The sequence below is a fragment of the Gobius niger genome (assembly GCF_951799975.1).
Source record: "Gobius niger genome assembly, chromosome: 1".
Lineage (NCBI taxonomy): Eukaryota > Metazoa > Chordata > Actinopteri > Gobiiformes > Gobiidae > Gobius > Gobius niger.
In genome coordinates, this window is record NC_136852.1 from 29130376 (window position 1) to 29156788 (window position 26413).

General features: G+C 41.3%; 2 protein-coding genes and 1 long non-coding RNA gene across 3 annotated transcripts in view; 2 read left to right on the forward strand and 1 right to left on the reverse strand.

Moving 5' to 3' along the window:
* Positions 1–1030: 1030 nt before the first annotated feature.
* Positions 1031–4555, reverse strand: LOC306966933 (interferon-induced protein 44-like). The gene is made up of 6 exons (XM_079561791.1): positions 4414–4555; positions 3104–3308; positions 2847–2999; positions 2566–2737; positions 1826–1926; positions 1031–1288 (listed from the first exon to the last, which is right to left on the reverse strand). Exons 3-6 carry the CDS (start codon positions 2931–2933, stop codon positions 1127–1129), a joined length of 522 nt encoding a protein of 173 aa, XP_079417917.1. The 5' UTR covers positions 2934–2999; positions 3104–3308; positions 4414–4555; the 3' UTR covers positions 1031–1126.
* A 4051-nt stretch (positions 4556–8606) lies between these two features.
* LOC306974186 lies at positions 8607–10367 on the forward strand. The gene is made up of 3 exons (XR_013793606.1): positions 8607–8919; positions 9980–10046; positions 10222–10367. It is a non-coding gene; the product is annotated as an uncharacterized lncRNA (long non-coding RNA).
* Positions 10368–14077: 3710 nt separating this feature from the next.
* LOC306972922 (venom factor-like) overlaps positions 14078–26413 on the forward strand; it is a 28970-nt gene continuing 16634 nt past the window's right edge. Inside the window, exons 1-14 of the mRNA XM_079569629.1 lie at positions 14078–14161; positions 14402–14591; positions 14837–15002; positions 15848–15921; positions 18573–18664; positions 18771–18853; positions 20507–20594; positions 20680–20782; positions 20862–21009; positions 21785–21900; positions 22261–22404; positions 25598–25801; positions 25883–26071; positions 26233–26388. Of these exons, the coding sequence (XP_079425755.1) occupies positions 14088–14161; positions 14402–14591; positions 14837–15002; positions 15848–15921; positions 18573–18664; positions 18771–18853; positions 20507–20594; positions 20680–20782; positions 20862–21009; positions 21785–21900; positions 22261–22404; positions 25598–25801; positions 25883–26071; positions 26233–26388 (1827 nt within the window). The 5' untranslated portion in view covers positions 14078–14087. The remainder of the gene's footprint in view (positions 14162–14401; positions 14592–14836; positions 15003–15847; positions 15922–18572; positions 18665–18770; positions 18854–20506; positions 20595–20679; positions 20783–20861; positions 21010–21784; positions 21901–22260; positions 22405–25597; positions 25802–25882; positions 26072–26232; positions 26389–26413) is intronic.

Sequence of the window (26413 nt, forward strand, 5' to 3'; positions counted from 1 at the left end):
TTCAGTTGTAACAGCGGAACGGAAGTGCTCGACGTCTGTAATGTAATGTCCTACAGCCTGATTTTAAGAGAGATGAAAGAGGAAAAAAAAAAAAAAAGGATGTGCCCGAGGTGCTTCCAGGTCAGCTGAGGCCAAAACAAACGTCTGAACAGACGTCATGTTTGCGCTGCAGCTGAAGATGGAGCTCGGTTTAACTGGACACACCTGTTCTTTATTCTTACCTAACGATAATGTCACGGAGAAAAAGAAGCGTTTGGCTACGAGGACGGGATTTTGTTCAACTTTTTTCAAGAAGAGGCCAGTCGAAGTTGTTTTTTTCTCCGGGATTCAGCGACTATCACCAAAATATTGTTTTTCTGTGACTGTCTCTGATGGATGTTTGGTGAACCTTCGCCAGAACCAAAGTGGATTAACTTTTATAACCAACGCGAGTCCCATAATGTAAACAGCGATGGACCAGAGCGGTGAGTCAGTCCAAACGCGGGTTAGCATATTAGCATGTGTGTTAGCATATTAGCATGTGTGTTAGCCATTTATGAAGCTGTGTTGCAGATGTCAACTCCGTATAACTGCATCATGAAGCAATTTCACTTATTGTTGTTTATTTATATTACGATAAAGTTGTATGAGCGGAGAGAGGGGGCGGAGTTAACTGAATCGAAGCGTTGTGTCTTCAGGGTTTGAAAAATACCTCCAGAAAACACTTATATTTATCACAAAAATGAGTGCTCCATAATGGTAGAGGTACAATATATCATATACATGCCTATACTTAACTTTGGAATGGCTAAAATAGCATGATATAGATCCTTTAAATACAATATTTTCTGCTTTGGACTCAGAACAGATCGGCGGGGGGAGTGTGTTGCTTCGTGTGTTTGTGTGTGAACTCAAAACGTTGCTTCATCAAAGTCACTGTCAGGCAAATATAAACATTATGACAAATTTTAGTCAAAATGCTTTATTGGTCTTCAGTGACACTGTTTACATCCAACACATATCAGATCAGTAACAATAAACAAGTATGTATTGTATATATAGTACAATCAGCAACATTTCATGTATCTTAAAAGATTGATACTATAACAACTGTCAGGCTAAAGGAAGTCTGAGCATGTTGAGCACTTTATAACGTGTCCAGGAAGTCGTCAGCGTAGTTGAGCATGTGCTTGAGGGCAGTAAGGATCAGTGTGTCCATGTTGTCCTCATTCTCCACTTCATTGCTGTAGTTCTTCAGTGGGAAAATACAATTCATGGGGATTCCCACAGTCGAGCTGAACTCACCCATCTGCACAAACACATCATAGGAGAGTATTCTAGTGTTCTGTCATTCTAATATTTACTAACGCAACCACATAAATACAAGCAGTGTCAAAGGGCTACATTTGTAGAGAAATTTCTTCTCATTTGACCCATCTTCAACCTGTAGGAGCAGTGAGCTGCCAGCATGGGCCTGCGCTCAGGGACCCATCTCCATTATGTGGAGCCAGGCCGGTGGTCAGAAACACCTGGCTGGAGGATTTACCGATTGCTCATGTTTTTACCACTAACCTACGCGGACACAGGGAGAACATGCAAACTCCACACAGAAAGGCCCCGTCCAGGTGGGAATCGAACCCCGGATCTTCAAGTTGTGAGGCACTAACCGCTAACCGCTGCACCACCGTGCAGGAAATTACACATATTTGCCTGTTGCAGTAGAAGGGCATTATCCCAATGTGTTACTCATGTTGACAGTTTGATTGTTTCATAATTTAGTACCATGGCTTTTTAAATGTTTGATGTGTCTGTTGAAACAGTAACCTCAGCTGTATTTCATACACACCTTCTGTTTCAGGTACTTGCTCCTGAAGACGTTCTTTACGTCTTTCTCGACCTCTTCACAGGTGAGGTCAATGTGAGTGGCAATGGCCACCTGAGGAATCCCTGGGGGAAAAACAGTTCACCCATTAGAAAACATGGAATGCACCAACATTTGTAATGAAAGTTTGTTTCACCACCTGTTCACACTCATGCCCCCTGGGAGGCGCTACAGGTCTTTGAAAGCCAACTCAGACAGATTTAAGAACAGTTTTTGGACACTAAACAAATGCCTTTAGTTACAGTACCTATATCTGCTGTCTGTAATGCTGCATTTATCTGTATGTATGTGACTGACGCAGGAGAGATGTGAGCATAATGTGCTGTACTGAAAACAAATTCCACCAACCCTGTTGTGTGGCCTGTCAAGGCATATTAACTTACTTATGGTCAAATATGAATATCAAATAATAAACAACTACATACAAGTTAAATTAACAAAATAAATTAAAAGAAAATAGGTGAGTATGAACACACCTTAGGCTAATTTCCACCCATTGTCCCCCACTCACACTCTCATTCATCCTGGCCTATTGTACATGTTTTTAGTGTTTTAGCCCAGAGGAAACCTACACAGACACAGGGAGAACATGCAAACTCCACACAGAAAAGCCTAGTCCAGGTGGGAATCAAACCCAGGGCCTTCCAGATGTGAGGCACGAGCGCTGACCCCTGCACCAGCGTGTCTGTGTTTGTGATCCTTACCTAGATCTCGTGCTGCTTCTCGGATCTCCTTCATCTTCTGAATGACCGAGGGCTTGATTTCCGGGGAGTTAGCGGAGAGCACACAGACCAGCAGGTGCACTTTGTCATTGGCAGAGGGGCAGGGGTTGTAGAACTGAGTGTTGTTCTCCGACAGAGTAGAAACAGGATTGAACTGCAACAGGAGAAAAATCTCAATTCAAAACTACTTTGGTACCTATGCAAAATGCAGTGGCAATCAATTCTCAGAGCAGGACAAGAAACCTGCTAATGATCAGGTTTACCTTGTACCCGTCCCGTACATGTCCCATCATGGCCAGTCTGATGTCTTCAGCTCGAACTCCTACGTCCTCACCACTCTCCAGCCCCATGATGTCATTGAACACAAACGGGTAATACTCTTTTGGCGCTCCCTTCTTGATTTTGTGAGTTTTGTACTATAGGAGAGGCATAGTTTTTGTTAAAGTATTTTTTCTTTCTTAACTAAATCTTTGCTGAATTTACAGTCCTCACAAAACTAAGTAAAATGTGTCCTGCAGACCTCGACAGTGAAGCTCTTGACGCTGTCGGAGGAGGCGTTGGCTTGAGCAGGAATGGACGATCTTTCCAGGACCACGGTGCTCACCGAGTTCACATAACTAGACTTTCCAGCTCCCACGGGCCCATACAGCAGAATACGCAGGTGGTCCACCTCATCACTAGAGGGTTTGTACCCCTTCACCAGATCCAGCAGGTCCTGTTTGCCTCTGTGGACCAAAACATGTCTTAATGTAGGAAGTACTGAGAGATTCATTTTAGGCAATAACAGAAGGGTAAAATATAACAACTGCACAGGTAAGAAAGCTTCCGTTCTATTTTGAAGAACAGAATTCTGATGAGACGTAATTCCAATAAGTCAGTGGTTGAACCTATATTTTATCCTTCTCTGAGCCCAGAGATGGTCAGTAACAAAGTACATTTACTTAAGTACGGTACATGCGTTTTGGAGTATCTGTACTTAACATGAGAAGTATTTTGAGGGTAAAGTACAATTACAATTTTGTGTATGATTCACTCCATACTTGGAGGTAAGCAACATTTATAGCCATAGCTGCCTTGGGTAGACTGTCAGACACAAGACTGCTTATCTGCACCATTGGCCTCATCAACAACACGCCCAGACACACACCCTTCACCGATATTACTCCACTACATTTGAAGGATAAATACTTAAATAAAAAGATAATAATAAAAAAAAACATTGCGACTGTTTGTCCCCGCTGTGTTCCTGTACAAGCGGTGAATTTGGGCATGATTTGAATGTTTTTCTTATTTTAAACTGGTTTGTACTTTCTACTTTGAATGCGTATGTATTTGCAAGCAAGTACTTCAGAACTTAAAGCAGGGTTTCCACAAGACATTGAAAAGCATTAAGTCATTCAATAAATGGTGCCAAATCTAAGGCTTGAATTGTCATTAAATATAATGCATTCAAGACATTCAAATTTCACTCTCATTCTCTCCTCACTTTGCAGTCTTACAGAGTGTTACTTTAAGTTCTTCAAATATAGAAAACATGTGTTCTAAAACACATTCAACAATAGTTCTGAGTTCTAAAATTTTACATAAGCTTTTTGCTCAAAAGTTGCCCATTGTATCTAAATTCCCCCACATTTCTGTTGTGGAATGTGGAAGGAAACAAGGCCATATTTGTTGCGTTTATAGCATTAAAAATATACTATTCAAGCATTACATTTCTCCTGCTCCTGCCTGTTTAAACCCTGAAGTATCTGTACTTTTGGTTAACTAATGAAACTGTACTTTGAGCTCCACTGCCTGAACCTAACCTCAGGTTATGTAAGAGCAGCTCACCCCCAGTTCACTTTCCTCCAGGGCTGGTCCAACACTGCAGAAACAACAGGAAGAAACAGTCAACACTATGAATTCTACAACAGAAACAGTTATAAAATTGAATGAAAGAGATTCTTACATGGAGCTGCAAATACACAACAAGAACAAAAGTAAAAGTCAGTATTAAAAAAAAATCAACATAACAGGTTGTTTCCAATAACGTTGCATGAATAGAATGACTTACATGGAGGCGGGGCTGCAAGAAAGAAATGACAGAGCGGAGGTTAACAACAACAACAAAAGTAAAAATCTGCTAAACATACTGTATATTAGAATACGAGTATGGGGGACTTACGGGCGCTTTCTGATGATCCCATTGTTACTGTTTTGATCCGATCTGAAGAAAAAGCAGATCGGATAAGAGGAAATAAAATATGTTAGGATGTTTGATGCTGCTTGATGAGAATTCTAAAGATGCACATTGTGAGTAAAAATGCAAAGCAGTTTAAAATCCTCTGGTGTAAGCCCACAAAATAGAAAATACATTAGAAATCTCTGCATTCAAGAAACTGAAAAAGCAATACGAAGAGACACTGTCCTTGTTATTTTTAATACAGAATTACAAGTATTTGAAAAGTGACCTACCGGCAGACGCTCTTGCAGTCTGTGAAATGTTTGAGCTCTTAGTGAGAGCTTTATACTGTCCAGCCCCTCCCTCAGAAAACCCCACAAATGGTGCATTACTTTTACTTTCGTTGTTTCACTTTCACTTAAACACATCCTGATTTAATATTGAATTAAGATAAGTTTCATTATGTCGAAGTCACACAATAAAATCAATCCATAACCAAAAATCATAAATTCACACGTTAATGCCAACAGACATCCATTCGCAAAATAGAAGCATTGCGTATCATTCATTTTCACTCTGTCAAATATTTGTCCGTATATTTTCATTCTGTTTTTGTTTTTTTGTATTGACAGAACCCCTCTGTTTCATCAGATGCATAAATCTACAATATTACTAAAATGGCATTGTATATTTTGCTCTAAAGTGATCTGTGTTGTAATTACTTCACTTTGTTTTTCCTTGATTGCACATTTTCTAACTATCTGCGCCTCACTGTGTTTTAAGTGCTGCTGTAACAATGACACTCACACAACTCCTCCAATATAAAAGACGAATACAAATATTGAATAAAAATGCATACCGTAAAAGTTCAAAATGACAAAAATGCTCCAAAGTTCTGATGTAAGCCCAAACTAAAATGAAACATTCTGCATTAAACATACAATTTCAACTGCACAAGCAAAAGACATTGGTCACATGAGTCAATATTGCACCAATCCTCATAGGTAGAATGTCCAAGGGAAATCTTCACTTTACTGTGCGGATGACAAACTACTCCTGGTATTATTACGCCTTACAATATAGTTCCCCCTTTTATCCGCTTAGAAAATCCACATTGTTTAATTTTGAGTAGTTATACTTTGTAGTGTAACACTTCACGTAACCATATTTAAATAGGGAAAACGTGGAAGAGCTTGGTAGCTTCTATCTTGACCAGTTTTGGAGCTATAGAGGAGAGAGATGTGTTTACGTGACTGAAGGCACGGGGGAAGACCAGACAGGTCCTAAAGAACTCGTCAAAGCTAAGGTAAGTACATATCTCAGTATAGGGTTGAAACAACTAATCGATTAATCGACAACTAATTGATTATTGAAATAGTTGTCAACTATTTTACTAATCGATTAATCTTTTTCTAGCAAACACAGAGCAAAAATTACATCCATCCATCCATTTTCTTCCGCTTTATCCGGGGCCGGGTCGCGGGGGCAGCAGTCTCAGCAGAGGTGCTCAGACTTCCCGATCCACACACACCTCCTCCAGCTGTTCTGGGGGGACCCCGAGGCGACACCAGGCCAGCTCGGAGACATAGTCCCACCAGCGTGTCCTGGGCCTTCCACGAGGCCTTGTCCCACTAGGACATGCCTGGAACACCTTCCGGGGGAGGCGACCAGGAGGCATCCGGAACAGATGCCCGAGCCACCTCAGCTGGCTCCTTTCGACGTGAAGGAGCAGCGACTCTACTCCGAGCTCCTCCCGGGTAACTGAGCTCCTCACCCGATCTCGAAGTGTGCACCCAGCCACCCTGCGAAGGAAACCCATTTCGGCCGCTTGTATTCGCGATCTTGTCCTTTCGGTCATGACCCAAATCTCATGACCATAGGTGAGGGTGGGAACGTAGCTCGATCGGTAAATCGAGAGCTTTGCCCCGACTCAGCTCCCTCTTCACCACGACAGACCGATACAGCGACCGCATCACTGCTGACGCCGCACCGATCCGTCTGTCGATCTCACGCTCCATCCGCCCCTCACTCGTGAACAAGACCCCGAGATACTTGAACTCCTCCACTTGAGGTAAAAATTACATAACATTTTTTTTTTTTTTTTGATGGAAACCTACTTTGTTTTTCCAAGTTAGGGTCTTTAGTGTTTTGTACATTGAAAATTGCATAAATGTCTGTCTGTTTCTCATCCAGTCATAAAGCAGAATCAGCCGAAAGAGCCTCCAAAAACACCCACTTTAAGTTTACTCCATCAACACGTCCTCAACTGATGCCACTTTAGCTTTATGTGATTGAAAAAAATGAAAAAATACAATTTTCATACACCATTCACAGCCAGGCGATTAATCGATTAGTCGTAAAAATAATCGGTAGAGTAATCGATTACCAAAATAATCGTTAGTTGCAGCCCTATCTCAGTATGTAAAAACGGTGGCCTATTCCTTTAACAAGTGAAAGTGATTTTTTTCTCACAGGCTGAATAAAGGTTATACTGTTCAGCTCATAATGAAAGTGCAATGGTTTCCTGTAAAAGCAGAGTGACGCCTCGGAGCCCAGTGGGAGGGGTCTGCCTGTTTAAAGACTCTCTTCCCTCTGCTAAAGTGATCTGTGTTGTAATTACTTCACAATAAAATGAAACAATCTGCATTAAACACACAATTTCAACTGCAAAAGCAAAAGACATTGGTCACAATAGTCAATATTGCACCAATCCTCATAGGTAGAATGTCCAAGGGAAACTGGTTTTCTTGCCCAGACTATTAAGAGCTGCAACAATGGTCATATAAATAAAAATCTGAATTGCATAGGTCTGAGTTACCCAATTGTAAAAGCCCACAATTATGTAGGTCATACATGTCCAGCAAACAAAATATCACTTCTCCATTGGTTTCAGTCAAAGTATATGGCTTTTCCTTTTGTTTTGAGTGGGTTACAAGGGAGTGCCCCAGCCCCTTCCTCAGAAAACCAAATGGTGCATTACTTTTACTTTTGCTTTTACTGCTCTATGATGTCTGCTCTCTGATTCATTTTAAGTGGGATACAAGGGTGTGCTGTGTAAACCTTAGCAAAACGATGACTTTTCACTTTCACTTTAACACATGAGTAAAGATTGAAGATAAGTTTCACTCATTGATTTCACTAAAAGCCAATGGTTTCCTGTAAAAGCAGAGTGACGCCTCGGAGCCCAGTGGGAGGGGTCTGCCTGTATAAAGACTCTCTTCCCTCTGCAAAAGTGATCTGTGTTGTAATTACTTCACAATAAAATGAAACAATCTGCATTAAACACACAATTTCAACTGCAAAAGCTAAAGACATTGGTCACAATAGTCAATATTGCACCAATCCTCATAGGTAGAATGTCCAAGGGAAACTAGTTTTCTTGCCCAGACTATTAAGAGCTGCAACAATGGTCATATAAATAAAAATCTGAATTGCATAGGTCTGAGTTACCCAATTGTAAAAGCCCACAATTATGTAGGTCATACATGTCCAGCAAACAAAATATCACTTCTCCATTGGTTTCAGTGATTCTCAAAGTATATGGCTTTTCCTTTTGTTTTGAGTGGGTTACAAGGGAGTGCCCCAGCCCCTTCCTCAGAAAACCAAATGGTGCATTACTTTTACTTTTGCTTTTACTGCTCTATGATGTCTGCTCTCTGATTCATTTTAAGTGGGATACAAGGGTGTGCTGTGTAAACCTTAGCAAAACGATGACTTTTCACTTTCACTTTAACACATGAGTAAAGATTGAAGATAAGTTTCACTCATTGATTTCACTAAAAGCCAATGGTTTCCCGTAAAAGCAGAGTGACGCCTCGGAGCCCAGTGGGAGGGGTCTGCCTGTATAAAGACTCTCTTCCCTCTGTGGTCTGACTCAGAGGAAAGAGAGAGCTGCAGCAGTACGGCTCAGCCAACTGTTCACAAACTGAATTCAGCTACGGAGAATGTCATGCTGTTTTTCATCCAACCAAGTTTCATCAGAAGATAAGTATTTATATTAGGTACAGTACATATATTTCACTTTATGGAGTGATACTATGGGCAAATGAGTCAGTATTGCACCAACCCACTGGTGCATGTTTTAAGTGGTATTTTTATCATGAAATGTGTTTGTTTCACCAGAGGGCAACATGTCCAGTGAACCTGTGGGGGGCGCTCCAGAGGCTTCAGCTCCAGTGAGTTATATCTCATTATTTTGTGTTATTTTGTTTTATGTTGATGGCTAGAAATTGTTTAAATTGTTGTCAATGGGTGAATCTCTTTTAGTACCTGAGATGTTCACTGTTTAATAGTGAGGGGCTGATCGAGCTGAGGCGTTGGTGCGTGTATCAAGCCCAGAAAGTCACATGTCCAACACTTTCCCGGTCATTTTGTTTCATATTGCTTTGTAGCAATGAGGCACTAAGTCAGCTGGAGCCACATGAGTCTTCAGACTCATTTTGTCATTTGGATTGTTGTAAACTGCACTTTTACTGAGACAAGCACATCGCACTCCACTGATAACTTCACAATAATCAGTGACTTTGCAATACTATTTGTTTTTATTCTCCAAAATAAAAGTCACCACACAAAGAGGTCACGTCACACGCTCTAATATTTGGTTGGACGACTGTGATATTGTCTCAATGAGCTTCTGCGACGTCAAAAGAGCCAGTGTTGCATTCATTTTTACTAAGATATTGATGAAGGGAGAGTGTGACCACAGCGCAAAGCCTTCTCCAGCACATCCCAAAGATTCTCAAAGGAGTTAAGATCCTGACTCTTGTGGACAATCCATAAAATGAAAGATATTATTGAGCCACGCTGGAACCTCGAAGAGCACCGATCTATTTACAAATTGAGATCCTGGTGAGCGCATATTTTTTTCATTGAAAATTCATGCCCGTCTTTCACAATGTGAGTCCAATGAATCCTGGTATTGTCATCTTGGAATATGCCTGTGCCATCAGGGAAAAGGAAATCCATTAATGGAATGGTCTGGTCATTCAGGATTGACCTTGACCTGGCCAACAGCGGCAGGTAGCACTGTTTTTAACGGCTCCTCAAGGATCTCTTTAGGATTAGCTGGTGACACAAGTTCATTGACGAATTACATTTCTTACCTTTTGCTAGACGCTGCAATTATTGTTTCAAGCCACCGGATGTCGCTGTTTATTACCATTTTCTATTAGAATCAGTCATATGCCCATCTCTACAGTTGCATGATTCTTTGTTTAAATTGTTTTCTTGTTATAGTTTAATGGTTCAACAGAGGACCTCATGAATCAACTGGAAAACATGGTGTCAGCGGACCTGCACACATGTATGTATATGTTCGATATTTTATATTTCTTTACTTTTAGAGGTATTGACGATGTGGTGTAAATGGGCAGGGGCTAAGCACACATGCATTTATAATGCACATTTATTCTTTTGACAACAATAAGTCCACGTCGTGTCATGGATATAACAATAAAACATTTGTCTTTCTCTTTAAGGCCTCAAACAGGTCGTCTCTGACTACCAGCAGAGGGACTACAATTCCAATAATCTAAATAGTTTATTATCAGCCTTAAACAAATTCCTGAAAGACAGACCACCTGAGAAACAAAAAGAGGAAGGTATGCCGTGTTATTATGAAGCATTTAAGTGAAAAAAAAGCAACAAAGCCAGTAAACTTTTTCCCTTAGGCGGTTGGAATCTGAAACTGCCTTCAATGCCGTCAATGCCGTCAATGCCGTCAATGCCTTCAGTGAAGTCCGTAAAAGTGAAGGTCTTCCCTGTGGTTGCTGCTAAAACCTACGGTGCAGACACACAGATCCTGAAAAAGGTTGACGTGGATGTCTGTTCCTGCCCAGCAGACTGTAATGTGGTGGTGGTCTTCTGCCCAGTGACCTCTCGTGCTGGGTCGGATGTGGACGACGCCATGAGGAATATCCCAGGTAAAACCCATACGTTTCCATGGATTTTTAGCCTCCTTTTATTGTAATAACAATGATTGCTTGTTTCTTTTTAGGTGGGGCAAATGGAAAGAACGTTATTCTATTGGTGATGCATCATTCAAGAAAAGACATTTCTCCAGCAGAGGCCCAGCTGAACCATGGACATCAGAGCGTCGTTCAAGATGTTCACGTGGTCTACCATGAAACAGTGCAGGGATTAATAAAATGCAGAACAAATGACCAAGCCTTAAAGACACTGAAAGACGTGTGCAAGGCTTTCACACCTTAACCCCAATTCAACACAAAGGATGAGCTTCAACTAATTTACGAATTACATGGAATCCAAATTGCATGTGAAATATAAATGAATCCCTGTAAAAACTTTGTTAGCCTCTAATAAAGTGCCCACATACTTCACACCTGATTTGGGTTTGTCTTGTTTGCCTAAATAACTCAATAAAAGTGCAATAATTGTTTATTTATTTATTGTTTATTTATTTTGGAATCCCCATTAGCTTCCACCATGGTGGTTGCTAATCTTCCTGGGGGTCCGATTAAAAAAAGAAAATTGCCAGTGAGACATTACAATGAATAAATATACAGTGTTTTACAGCAATTTTAGCAGAATATAAAAATGTACATAAGACAGTAGTTCATCGATAAAATATAAACATTCAAGAGCACATTGAAAATGCATTATTTCATTAAGCATTTTACTTTTTTCTTAAAAGATTGTGCTGTTGGGAGCTCCCTGATCTCTTTTGGCAGCTCATTCCATAGTGCATTGGCTCTGTGTGAGACAGATTTCTTTAAAAAATTAGTCCTAGGACGAGATAGAACCAAGTCCGCTCCACAGGCCCGACGCGTGCCATGTGAGTGAGTTTGGTTGACATATTTTAATTTTTCGAACAAACATTGAGGTTGACCAGTCAGAATGGTTTTCTTTAGAAATAACAAAAGGTTGTGTTGTATTTTAATTTGGATAATGCTGCTATGATATATGATTTTTCTTTTTCAGTAGCTTTGGCTCATTTCTAAATGGCTCATTGTAAATGCCTGTCGTATAAATTCCTGGATGGATTGGAATTTTACTCTACATGTTTTTGTTTTTTTTGTTTATTTGACATTTATTTAACCAGGAAACTGAGATTAAGAATCATTTTTTACAGGGGAGTCCTGGCTCGAGAGGGGAACCTATTGTACACATTTTTAGTGGTATGGGAAACCGTAGTACCCGGAGGAAACCTACGCAGACACGGGGAGAACATGCAAACTCCATGTTCTCCCAGAAAGGCCCCGTCCAGGTGGGAAACGAACCCGAGACCTTCTTGCTGTGAGGCACGAGTGCTATCCGCTGTCCATGAAGATAAAAGTTTGTCAGAGCCCACTCAAATGGCCTGCTGCTGCCATGGGTCAGCGTGTGAGAACATCACAGCAGGACCTGCAGAGGCTGGATATGAAGCCAGAAGATTCTTTCCCCAATGAAAACATACATTGTGATGTGGTGGAGAATCTTTGGTCCAACAGAAACTAACCTTGGGCCAATTTGTAAGAAGCACAATGATGTACTGTAGTTATGTCAACAACCTTTTTAAAAACATTGATGAGTTACTTTAAACACTTTAAACGGAGTGTATTAGTCATTCAAACAATTAATGTCATCCATCCATCCATTTTCTTCCGCTTTATATAATATCACGTCGTACTTATTTTCTAGTACAGGCCAAGAGAGCCACATACAGTGCTATCGCTAACTTTATTTTTCAGTATATTGAAAATATAGTGAAGCATTTGCTGGTGATCATGTTCATAAGCAATAAAGACAATTGCATTCTGAGGGCTTTCACTGACATTCACTGACACACATACTGTAAACACACATACTGTAAACACACATACTGTAAACACACATACAGTAAAGTGAAGATATTACCAGTGTTGGGCAAGTTACGTAAAAATTGCAATATATTTTATATTAGTGATTACAGCTATAAAGATGTAATAAGTTTGTATTACATATTATTGTTTCAGAAATGTTGCTGAGTTACACTACTTTGAGTTTCTTTTGGCAAAATGTAAACTGAAAATAGTAAAAATGCCACCAAGCAAAAGTGCAGTAGGAGATTTCTTTTTCCTCCACTTTCCCCCATTTCTAGTGTTTTGTAAATGCAGATCTAATACACCAGGGTCCAACTTGATTTGGCATGTTGCATGTGATTTGGGGGAGTTTGGCATTTTTTCTTTCATACATTAAAATGCACTTGTAACATGAGTTACTTGAATTGTAATGATATGTTCCCGTATTTTGTCTCAGTAACATGTTATACTCCTTAATTAATGAAAAAAGTTATTTATTTTTGTGACTAGTTACTTTTGTAAAACGTTACCCCCAACATTGGATATTACTACGTGGATGTCGAACTACTCCTAGTATTATTACGCCTTACAATATAGTTCACTTTTAAATCCGCTTAGAAAATCCACATTGTTTAGTTTTGTGTAATTATACTTTGTAGTGGAACACTTCACGTGACCATATTTAAATAGGGAAACCGTGGAAGAGCTTGGTAGCTTCTATCTTGACCTCGTTTGGAGCTATAGAGCTCCACAGTCCCACCCACTCCCGGTCACGTGTCGGGGAGAGTTTAATGGCACGACGCCGGTTAATCAGCTATGTGCCAACTACCGACACTTGCGCGGGTATTTTACAAGAAAGAAACAAAACTTGAAAATCCAACAAAATTACATTTTTAATTTTGTAGTTTTTAATGTTTTAGACAAATCTTCAATTTTACCTTGTATGTTTCATGTCCCTGAGTTAGCACATAGCTGATTAGCCGGCGCCGTGACGTTAAACTCTTAATAGTTGACTTTTTCGAAAACCGACACGTGACCAGGAGTGGGTGGGACTGTTGAGCTCTATAGAGGAGAGGCTAAATGCTAACCCGTCTGTGCTCTGTTTACATGACTGAGGGCACGCGTAAAGACCAGACAGGTACAAATGAACTCGTCTAAGCTAATGTAGGAACATATCTCAGTATGTAAAAACGGTGGCCTATTCCTTTAAAGGGTCTATAGCTAGATCTGAACGCACCTACATAGCTTAAGATCTAGAACGCAGTGGATTGATTTTGCTCAGTTTGCCAACGTGAATGGCTACTTTCTCTGGAATCAAGATCACACATGAGCAGACGGAGATTGTTTGTACTGGGCTCAAAGGTTGATCCAATGCAAAACAAACAGTATAACCTTTAAAACAAATAAAGAATGACTGGAAATGCTGTGTATATTTCTCAATCGAGTAAAGTACAAATACTGGACATGCTTGGCAGAGGTGCACAGTGACAGAACTGACAGACCCTGAGAGAGACTGTCCTCCACTAGCTTCTACGCCGTCTGGTTTTGAAGCTGCACGGGTAGAAATGTGGCGGTGGACTTTTCCCAGTTTTTGGGCTTTTACACTCTTAAATCTCTGCTGCAGCAACGCAGATGGACAGTAAGCTCTTTTATTAGTTTATTTGTTTGTTCTTTTCTTATTTTAGTGATTGTGAGAGTTATGTTAGACGTTGTTGCCAATCCATATCACAAATTAACAACTATTAAAACATTTGTAGAGATATTTCTAAACTGTCAGGAGCTTAGTTTCTTTCGTTGATGTAATTTACTGTGTTTTAGTTTCGCATTTTGAAGTACTTTTGAGTTTTTTTTGCACATGAAAAGTGCTCTTTGCCTTCAGGTTTGTGGTTGTGGCTCCTAACCTGCTTCGGACCGACACCCAGGAGAACATCTACCTTCAGGCCACTGGTGTTACGAACAGCATCCAAGTGACCATCAAAATCACAGACTTCGACTCGGACGTCACACTGACTCAGCACCACGCGACCCTCAACCAGGCTAACGGCTACCTCACGCTGGCCGCCGTGCAGGTCAGAACCAGCAAAGCCACACGAGCAAGCTCATTGTCCAGCACTCAGTCACTGCATCGCTGTTTTCACACTTCACACTCGGGGTTTAATTACAATTACACTGTCAAAAAGTTGTTTTAATGCACTTCGGGGATGGCTTGATTTAGAAATGTTAATCCTTACTTTCCTGCTGGTGTAGTTGTTCCATGGTTCAAAGTACACATTTATTATTTGTTCCTTTAAAAAAAAACATGTTGAAATTCCAGGTGCCCTCCGGGGATTTGAGGCCTGATGAGAAAAAACACAAGTATATCAACATGGAGGTGGACTTCGGAGGCCTGCACACTGAGAAAAGAGCCATCATGGTGTCCTTTCAAGCCGGATACATCTTCATTCAGACCGACAAGCCCATTTACAAACCCGAGGAAAACGGTGAGAAGCAGTGGTGTAAAGCAAGGGTTGGCGATTATGGCCGACACAATCATATCACAACCTAGAGCCAAGGTCATCATTTTGGTGCACTTGGGTGGCAGTCACTCCATCTTGAGCAATCGCAGCTTGATCAAAATTCACATACAGTACATCACCCTTTTGTCCATCCATCCATTTTCTTCCACTTGTCCGTTGCCGGCTCGTGGGGGCAGCTGTTGGAGTTGCCCAAATCACATTGCACCAGCCCCTTATGGCTCCTCCTGCAGGTGGTGGGTCCACGGGAGGACGGCCTCATGGTTTTAACCGGGCCTGTTGGTCTCTCATAAGGGGCTTCTGAACCGCTCTTTGTCTGACCCGTCACCTAGGACCTGTTTGCCATGGGAGACCCTACCCGGGGACTATACTTTGGACTATACTGTTGCTGGCAAAACAAAACATGCTCCTAAAGACCGGCTCAACACCGAAAATGTGATTACTGCACTGGGTAATCAAAGAATGGATTTGGGTAAGAAGGAAATCTCAAATTATGCTGCCTTCAGTCAGCATCTCCATAGAGACAAGATGGAGACGCACCCTCTTCCGATAAAGTTACAGTCATGCCTTCAGAGAGCTGAGCCGCTCACAGCACAAGCACATCATAATTTACACAGTTATAAGGTATTTTTCAATGATGGAAATATCTGTCATAAAATAAATGCTCACGACCCGGCAACGGAGAAGTGGAAGACAATGGATGGATGGAAATAAAGGCTTGTATTTCAACTTGATTTATTGGGTAAAATTCTACGTGGTGTGACTTTAAATGGCACGCATATAAAAAATAATTTCCTAATTTCTCTTTGCAGTCAGGATACGGTGTTATGTCTCCTCTCCGTCCTTTAAGGCCAGTGATTTGAATGCTGTATCTTTGGATATCAAGGTAAACTTCAAAGATTTGTTCTTTTAAAATAGCCTACTAGCAAAATACGTTTAAAACAGCACTGCAGTCGAAAAAGATCAATGGTGACCAGACGCCCATAAAAAATCGGGACAGTCCTGAAATCCAGGCTTTTGCCCTGGATCTGGAATCCAGCTCAAAATGTCCGGAAAATGACACTGACCTCAGACTAATATTTTGTTTATGTTTTGTGTTGCCTGGGTACAGCACTTTGTGCAGCGATGGTTGTTTTAAAGAGACTAGATGCAAGTTGGTCATTTTATACTCACTACTGCCACCTCAGGTCATACGTGTAACTGCAGGCTCTATATTAAAGGTCCTATATCATGCAAAATCGACTTTTTGGAGCTTTTAGCCATGTTGTTATGCTATTTCCTTATCAAAAACACCCCCAGAGTGGTTTGTGGCTTCATTCACGCAGTTCTCAGTAATCCTCCTGAATCCTGCTCTCTGAGCAGCTGCTCCGCCCTCTCCTGGTGAACGACTGAGTGTTCAGTTGTGTCGACGAGTGCTCGACGTCTGTAATGTAATGTCTTACAGCCTGATTTTAATTTGTAAAACAGCTTTTTCATTATTTCTGTCGTAAGAGAGATGTAGGAGGGAAAAAAAAAAAAAAAAAAAGGATGTGCCAGAGGTGCTTCCAGGTCAGCTGAGGCCAAAACAAACACATCCCCTGAGCGTCTGAACAGATCAGTCATGTTTGCGCTGCAGCTGTGAAGATGGAGCTCGTTATAACCTACTCTGGACACACCTGTTCTTTATTCTTACCTAACGATAATGTCACGGAGAAAAAGAAGCGCGTTTGTTCAACTTTTTTCAAGAAGAGGCCACTTGAAGTTGTTTTTTTCTCCGGGATTCAGCGACTATCACCAAAATGGTGTTTTTCTGTGACTGTCACTGATGGATGTTTGGTGAACCTTCGCCAGAACCAAAGTGGATTAACTTTTATAACCAACACAAGTCCCATAATGGACCATGATGGACCAGAGCGGTGAGTCAGTCCAAACGCGGGTTAGCTTGTGTGTTAGCATATTAGCATGTGTGTTAGCCATTTATGAAGCTGTGTTGCAGATGTCAACTCCGTATAACTGCATCGTGAAGTAACTTCACTTATTGTTGTTTATTTATATTACGGTAAAGTATGTGCGGAGAGAGGGGGCGGAGTTAACTGAATCGAAGCGTTTTGTCTTCCGGGTTTGAAAAATACCTCCAGAAAACACTTATATTTATCACAAAAATGAGTGCTCCATAATGGTAGAGGTACAATATATCATATAAATGCCTATACTTAACTTTGGAATGGCTAAAATAGCATGATATAGATCCTTTAAAGGGGGGGTATTATGCAAAATCGACTTTTTCAAGCTTTACATCATGTTATTATGTCATTCCCTCATTAAAAACATGCCTGAAGTGTTGCCTTGGCACATTCACGTATTTTTGAGTAATCTGTAGAAACTCTGATGGCAGCCATTTTAGGGATAGGTTTGCCTGAGTCCTCCTAGGAAAGCCCCCACCTCCTGGACACGCCTAACCAACCACTGCTCCTCAGCAGAACCCCCTCCCCACTGATGCCACAGACAGCGTGTGGAGGGGGCGTGTCGGAAAGGGTCAGAGGTTCTTAAAGAGACAGAGGCCTATTTCAAGACATTCACTACAGCCATTTTGAGAGAGCAATTTTATACAAGACAGTTATTCTAATTTACTGCATTTACAGACCAACAGAAGGTTTTGTCATCATTGTAGTGTGATATAGACTGGTGCTATGTGATTGAAAAAAGCATAACACCCCCTCTTTAATGATGACACCTTTCTGAGTGACAGTGCAGGATTTCAGAGGCAGTTGTGTTGAACAGGTCTGAGCTCATTCTACACATTAGGACATGGCTGGAACATATAGGGGGAGGAAAATACATACTTTGAACATTTTTAAACTCTGTATAGTCCCTTTAAATATACTCAATTAATAAATGAGAGACGTTCCCACCCTCACCTATGGTCATGAGATTTGGGTAATGACCGAAAAGACAAGATCGCGAATACAAGCGGCCGAAATGAGTTTCCTTCGCAGGGTGTCTGGGCGCACCCTTCGAGATCGGGTGAGGAGCTCAGTTACCCGAGAGGAGCTCGGAGTAGAGTCGCTGCTCCTTCACGTCGAAAGGAGCAGCTGAGGTGGCTCGGGCATCTGTTCCGGATGCCTCCTGGTCGCCTCCCGCGGGAGGTGTTCCAGGCATGTCCTAGTGGGACAAGGCCTCGTGGAAGACCCAGGACACGGTGGTGGGACTATGTCTCCGAGCTGGCCTGGTGTCGCCTCGGGGTCCCCCCAGAACAGCTGGAGGAGGTGTGTGTGGATCGGGAAGTCTGGGCATCTCTGCTGAGACTGCTGCCCCCGCGACCCGGCCCCGGATAAAGCTCCTATGCACTGTTAACAGGTTAAAATCAATTAAAAGAGACTAACGACGCGACATTAACAGCACATTTATGGCTTGAAATTATGCGTATCTGAATTCCATCAGTGAACTAGTCAGTGTGTTGGATCATGCCTTGATTGTAGATTATTGGATATTGACAGTGCAGTTAGGCTCTGATTCAAAAAATGCCACCCTGGAATAAAGCTATTTTGTGTTTAACAGAATCCAGATGATGTTGTCGTCGACCAGACAAACAACAGGAAATCAAAACAAGGGATTCTTTCGAAAACCTACACCCTTCCTAAAATTGTCGCGTAAGTCTTATTTGTTTATTTATTTATTTGTTTCAATAAAAGCACTCAGTGATAATGGCAATGTCTTTCATGTTTTACATAATCATGTGATTTTTACATACAACAGTGAAGGAAAGTGGACTATAATTGCAAGATTTGATCACTGGCCTCTGAACAACTTTAATACAACTTTTGAAGTGAAAAAATATGGTATGTCTGCTTTCAAATCTGCTATGCACATTGTACTGTAACAATAAAATCCAAATGTATAGATATTCTGCTATTTTCATCATAGAAATATAATTCTCAAGGCACTCTCTAGCCAGCAGGGGGCAGCATGTCTTGCAGTTAGAATCAAATAACTAAACTTAAATATTACATTATAATCAATGAAGTATGACGTTTCGCGCGGCAATGATCAGTGTTGATGGTGTTGTTTAAACTTTTTTTGTTGCAATGTTAGAAATGCATCAAGGCCTACAAGCTCCTGTATACGTTTGCTCCTGGAATTGTTTCGAAATTACCGACGTGCACCAGAGACAGCTTGCATTTACCAGCAGAAAATGAACACGGGCTCAGCGGTGCATTTCTTTAATGACACGACTGCCCAAGAATCAAGCTGCCATATTTGGTGCGGCGATCGTGAACAGATCTGCGGTTTATGTTTCACAATCAAGATTCAGCTCACAGTGTGCGTTTAACCCCTTAACTCCCACCTGAACCGAGCACATTTTCTCCAGCTTTACCCCAATCCAAAAGCTTCTGGGAAAAAGGTGTGAAAATAGCAACAAAACTGAGACGAAAACAAGGATGAAAATGTGAAAAAAGGGAGAAAAAATGGACGAAAAATGGAGAAAAAATGGACGAAAAAGTGACAAAAAATGGACAAAAATTTGACAAAAAAGGGAGAAAAAATTGACGAAAAATTGAGAAAAAATGGACGAAAAAGTGATGAGAATTTGACAAAAAAATGCAAATAATTTGACGAAAAAGTGACAAAAAAGTTGACCAAAAAAAATCGAAAAAGTGATGCAAAAAAATCTGATGATGTGAGGAAAAAGATCAATTTAGTTTTGTAGGTCTTAGCTTTCAAATTAGGTGTTACACTGGCCTACAGGATTTGGGTAAAGCTGAACTGGAGAAAATGCTCTCGGTTCAGGCGGGAGTTAAGACGGCATCTCTGGAATCGCCCATATATGGTCATGTTTGAAAACAGTTAAGGGGGAAAACAATTTGGAGAAAAATCTAAACTTATTCAAAAACTACTTTAACAAATGCTGAGTTATGAATATAGCTTTCTTCTAAATAAAGATACAAAGACATAAAGAGGGGCAAAGTGGTTCAACAGTCCATAAATCCATAAAAAAAAACAGAGAATGCTAACATGATGCTACATGCTAGCATCGTGCTAATGCTAACGCTATAGCCTGCTATGACTGCCGTTTTTTCACTTCTACTGAACAATCTGCTGTGAGAAAATATCCATATGGACCCGATTTACACTTGACTTTATTTGTATGGCATAAATAAGTTCACCAGAAAATGGCTAAAAAGAGTGAAAACTGGTGTTTCCCTGAAGATTCTATTTTCCCCCTCGGCGAGGCCACGCCCCCTTCTATGACGAGATGCCGCAATAACATCTAGGAAAAAACAGTATGAAGCTGTTTACAATAGATGGCTGTCATCATTAAGTTTAAGATCTAGTCACCTTTGGAATTGTTCGAATTACAATAGAATGAAACATGTGATTATATTGTGTTTAGATAGCTTGCAGCTCTCTTTATGACCGCTCTTGTTTCTCCAGTTAATTTAACATTGAGGTTTGATTTGTAATGGTACTCATACTCATGTATTTCTGTCCAGTGCTCCCAGCCTTCAATGTCACATTAACACCTAGAAAACCTTTCCTTGATGTGGCCGACACACAACTGCACGTGGACATCACAGCGAGGTCTGTCTGTCAAAAAAACCTTTGAGTTTGAACCTTTTGATAAAATGACATAGATCACTTTTGTGTCTCTGTGTTTGTGTTTTAGGTATCTGTATAATGAACCTGTCATTGGCACCGCATATGTTGTCTATGGACTGAAAAAAGGCAAAGAAATAATGAGGGCTCCTAAAGTGAAGCAGGTGGACATGGTAAGTCAGTCTTACAGCCGAACACTGAGTACTGCACATGTTTCTAACACAGAACATTTACTGTATGTTTTGCTTGTAGAAACTGGACGGAGGAACTCTGACGCTCAGTGTGGCTGAAATAACACGGGCCTGTGAAGTGCAGTCGGGAAAACAACAGGGGGATTGCTCTCTCAGATCTTTGGTGGACCACTACATGTACATCAAAGTGTCTGTGCTTACTGAATCAGGTAAATGTAAAGAGAATCAGTTCAAGAACATACTGGATATAAGCCAAAATCAACAAATGTTTTCACACATGCACCTTCCTCTGGACGATCTGCTGATATTGTCCTGGTAAATTTATCAGGAGACTTTTAATTTTTGCCACTTTTGGGCTAACTAGTGTAATTTGCACTTTTGAGGCATAAAACCGTGCGTACGCTACCTGTCAGAACTTATCGGTGAACTGCTATTAGTATTTTTTGTGGCCCCTCTCTCTTTTTTTGGCCCATTGACTTTGGTAAACAGGATAGCACAGGATGAAAGATTGTAAAAGCAGGGAGAGACTCTAACCTACGAGGCTACAGACAGAACACTAGGCTATTGGCAGCACGAGTGGCCAATTTCTGTCAAACTGTTGAGAAACTCGTGTCTTGTTCATATCTACACGAGAGATATGAAAAGTAGGACGTGCGAGTATTCAACAATGACCAGAGGCAATGACGCTGAACACACTGTTCCCCGTGGCTCAGTCTGTGCTCCTCCTCCCCCTTTTCTCTCATCCCTTGCGGATTTCCATGGGCTATCCACTTTGGCAGCCACTTTTTGGACAGTGAAAGTGAATGAACAATGTGTTCAGCTCCACTTTAAAGCGGATTTCCATTACGTCTGCTGGAAGTAAACCCAAGTAAAGCTCTCTACTGAACATGCGCTTCAAATTTTCTCAGCATAGTTACAACAACATAATTTAGGGTACAGTTTGGCACTGACCTTTACCTTGTTTTTGTTTTTGTTTTTACACAGGTGGTGATCTGGTTGAGGTAGAGAAGAGCAACATTAAAATAGTGAATTCCCCTTATGTCTTAGCATTTAAAGACACGCAAAAGTACTTCAAACCTGGCTTGCCATTCCATTTCACAGTAAGTATAGTTATACAGAACAGATCTGTGTATGCAGTATCCCTGCTATGTCACATACAAACATAGTTCACCAGAATAAAGTACTTCACCAGTGTGTTGCTCAACAGAGTCAAACACAAAGCCATACAAAAGCCTTGATTGTGGAAATCTCACAGATGAATGACCAATAAGCAATACTATATGAATTTGAGTGTCCTGAAAGCTATTGTTTACATAATGTAGAGTCAAGCATCATTTGACCATAGTCTAAATCTGATGTTGAGGAAAAGGGAATAAAAGACTGTAAATTGATGCAGAAAGTAGTAAAGTACAAACATCCAAAACAAACTTCTTTGAACACAGTCTCTGCTTCTCTTTCAGATCCATGTGACTTATCATGATGGGACACCAGCCCACAACATCCCCCTGAGAGTCAACCTGTACGATAGCCCACTGACCGCCAACACTGGAACAGCTGAAGTGTCCATCAACATGCCCAACGACGCCAACCCGAAGACGATCAAAGTATGTTTCAACCAATTCATTTTCCCTTCGTCTGGTTTTGTTGAAAATCACATGAAATGATCTCAATTAGCAATTGCTAAGCTCAAATGCATAAACAAGCACGAACCTCCCTCTCTCTTGATACAGCTGCAGGGTTTTTGGCCTTTTTCTGCGAACTGCATTTGTGGTTTTTGTGTTCCAGAATCAGTATCGGAACTGTTTTATTGACCATTGTTGGTGAACATGTTCACAACTAGGAATTATTTCCAGTTCAATCGTGCAAGACATTTGAGACCTACACATTCCTTCTCCTGAATCACTGAAGAGACACCAAGAGCCCCCCACGCCTCCTGCAGCACAGTGGAGGCGTCACAAGAGGCGCAACAGGAAATAAAAAAGGGACAAACGTGAAGGTATTCGGGCAAGACTCACAGCTAAGCCACACATGCCTTCTGTCCCTCCTAGTGTTCCGGCTAATGGACATTTACTGGAGAATGAAACATTAACTGCTAAGCTCTTCCCAGAAGGTGGTGAAAGACTGTTGTGGAGCGGAGGGAGGAACACCACGGGACTCCCCGACCTCCAAAAACATGCTGGTCAGGTTGGCCCACAGTGGCGGCGCGGCTCAGTCGCAGCGGCTCAGGACTAACACCTGAACACAATTTCGTTGGACAGTTGTACAATGACAAACAAAGGACTTACTTACGTATTTGTTCATTTGGTTCTGAGACTGAAAGGCGAACACACATGAGAGTCGTCATGAGCCTGCAGCATGTGTTCAGTGTTGGGGACGCACGAGAGCAGACATGTCACACTCCCGGCCCGCGAGATCATTTCAGTTGGCCCTCAAGTCAAGATTATTTGTGACTTATATCACAACATGCCGCGGGTAAACTGCATTAAATACGTTAGAACTTTACTTCAACATCAGCCCCGGGGCAGAATAAAGCTATGTTAGGATGGTGAGTCCTGTGTGGTTCATCAAAATGTCATGAAACTTGAAATCAGCTGCAGTGAGAAAGTGACACAGTGACATAAAGGGGTCTGATAGAAAAACACAATGTCACTTTGACATTATAGGAAAGGAAGGAAAGGACTTTATTTGTGTAGCGCCTTTCACAGACATGGTGGCAAAGCGCTTAGCATGGGACAATTTTGCAGTCACTCCATACTTGGTTGTGGTACGCTACCTTAGAAGCCACAGCTGCCCTAGGGTAGACTGATGGAAGCAGGGCAGCCAATCTGCGGCATCAGCTTCTCCGCCCATCATCAACCAATCACTCTTACATACAGTGGGGGGGGGGAAGTATTTAGTCAGCCAACAATAAGCGGATTCGGGATCTCATCGAGCGCAAAGCATGCTGGTCCAGGTTAAAGGTCAGGACTACCCAGATCGTATCCCAAACTGTTAACATGACTGAGTGTGACAAAGATAGTGAATACTTTGAGCGTTGAAAATCAATATTTTCAAAGAATTATGTAAGAAACGGGAACACGGTGTTACTGGGGAGAGAAAAAGAATTTGTGGCCCTTGCTAAACCAATAAATAAACAGACGTATTGGTTACAAATAGCATTACTAGTTAGCTATACATCTAACTTGCTAATTTAATCCATTCGCGTCACGACGTTCTGGATCTTTTCTTACTGTAGGAAATTTGATGAGTACGTACACTAAGGTTCTTTTATTGCACTCGTGAATAGAGCAAAACTCTTCCATAGCCCGATTAAGCCCACGTGGACAGTCACACTGCAATGGAGACTGAATGCTAACCTGGCATATCGCCGTAAAACCACTTTAAGCTACGTAATAGTCACTAAATAGCCGAACAGTGTGTGAAAACCTTGTGAAGACTCAACAACGTTTGACCTCTGTCATTGCCAACAAAGACTATATAACAAAGTACTGAGATGAACTTTTGTTATTGACCAAATACTTATTTTCCACCACAATTTGCAAATTAATTCATTAAAAATCAGACAATGTGATTTTCTGGATTTTCCCCCCCTCATTTTGTCTCTCATAGTTGAGGTATATCTATTGTGAAATGTTCAGGCCTCTCATCCTTTCAAGTGGCAGAACTGTTGGCTGACTAAATACTTTTTTTTCCCCCACTGTACATCCTAATGTGCATGTTTTTAGTGGTAAGGGAAACTGTAGCACCCGGTGGAAACGTGCATAGACACAGGGAGAACACTCAAACGCCGGAAAATAAAACCTTCAACTGAGAAGCACGAGCGCTAACCGCTGCGCCACCACGTCACTTAATTAAAGGGATATTTCAGGATTTTTGACATAGGGCCTCATTTCCTCGTTATCCAGAGTGTTGCTGATACCTGGAGATATTTTTTTTGTAATTCAAGCAGTTCTTATATTTGAAGAGTTTCGTGGCGCTAGGCTAATGCAAGGCTAGCGCATTTCTACGATATCAGCTAGCCTGCATTAAAAACAGTCTGACCCGCTCCACAGAGCACCTGAGGCAAATCACTTATAACGCCAGACTAACCATATAAATGTCTGTGTCCATAGAGTAATTTTAGCCATTTTGCATTTAAAATACCTTATATCTGAGCAGCATCAGCTTCGCGGCTGTATAAGCTACGCAGCGGCGGAGTGATCTGCTAGAAAATAGTCCGTCAAAATGAAATGCGATCATTCATGTGATGCAAGGTCAGTTATATTCCAAAAATTATTCTATCGACACAGATGTTTATATGGTTAGTCTGGCGTTATAAGTGATTTGCCTCAGGTGCTCTGCTGAGCGGGTCAGACTGTTTTTAATGCAGGCGAGCTGATACCATAGAAATGCACTAGCCTTGCACCTCGTAACTCTTCAAATATAAGAACTGCATGAATTACAAAAAAATATGTCTCCAGAAATCAGCAACACTCTGGATAACTAGGAAATGAGGCCCTATGTCAAAAATCCTGAAATATCCCTTTAACTCGCTGAGACTACATAAAGTAATTATCAGCAAACAAGAGCTTAGTCCAAAAACACACAGTTGAGTCATTATTCTTAAGTTAACAAAGTACAACAAATCATCGGCCTGATCAAACTCCTGGAGTATGTGGAGAGGTATTGTGCAGTGTTTTTAAAAGCGCATTATATTTAAGTTGTCAAATAATTATTTATAAAAGTGTTTGGCCCCCGAACCCAACTGTAAACTTTTTGGACTTGATGTAATTCTGAACAATGCTCGTTCCCTTACAGGTTACAACTAACCACGCGAGTCTGAGTGAAGACAGGCAGGCCACAAAAGAAGTGATCGTGCATCCGTACATCCCTGCAAACTCTCACAGACCCAACTACTTGTATATCCACGCGAGAGACAAGAAAGTGTACATGAGAGAACTGACGCTCGAGATGAGCATTAAATCTGACCAAAAGAACAGCATTAATGGAATAACTTACTTGGTGAGAAATTATTGCTATAACACTCAACATAATATTGATCGATAGGTATTGTAATGCCCTGTCACGCTGTCCTCTGCTCAGATCCTCAGCAAAGGAACCATCTTGGAGGGCAAGCGTGTCGAAGTGAGCGATCAACATGTCACCAGTGTCACAACCACAGTCACAGCAGAGATGATGCCGTCTTTTCGCTTTGTGGCATTTTACACGTTGGGAAGAGAGGTGGTGTCGGACTCAATAAAACTGGAAGTGATGGAGACTTGTGTCCATCCAGTAAGTATCAAATAAGGCATGAAAAATAATATTGGAATCTCAAAAGGCTTGATATTTTTACCCTATAATGATCAGAAACAGGATAAAATAACAACATCACCAGACTGACACAGAATAACTGGTGTAATAAACATTTGTCTTGTATCTGACCACACCTTCAGCCACAAATCAGCACACAGGACTCCACCCCCACTGACCACAGGCCCGGCTCAACGCTGAGGCTCAAGATCCAAGCGGAACCTCTGGCATACATCAGTCTGGTGGCAGTGGACCAGGCAGTGTATCTACTCAGCAAGAGCCGCTTAACCCAAAGACATGTGAGCGACATTAAACAGTTAAAAC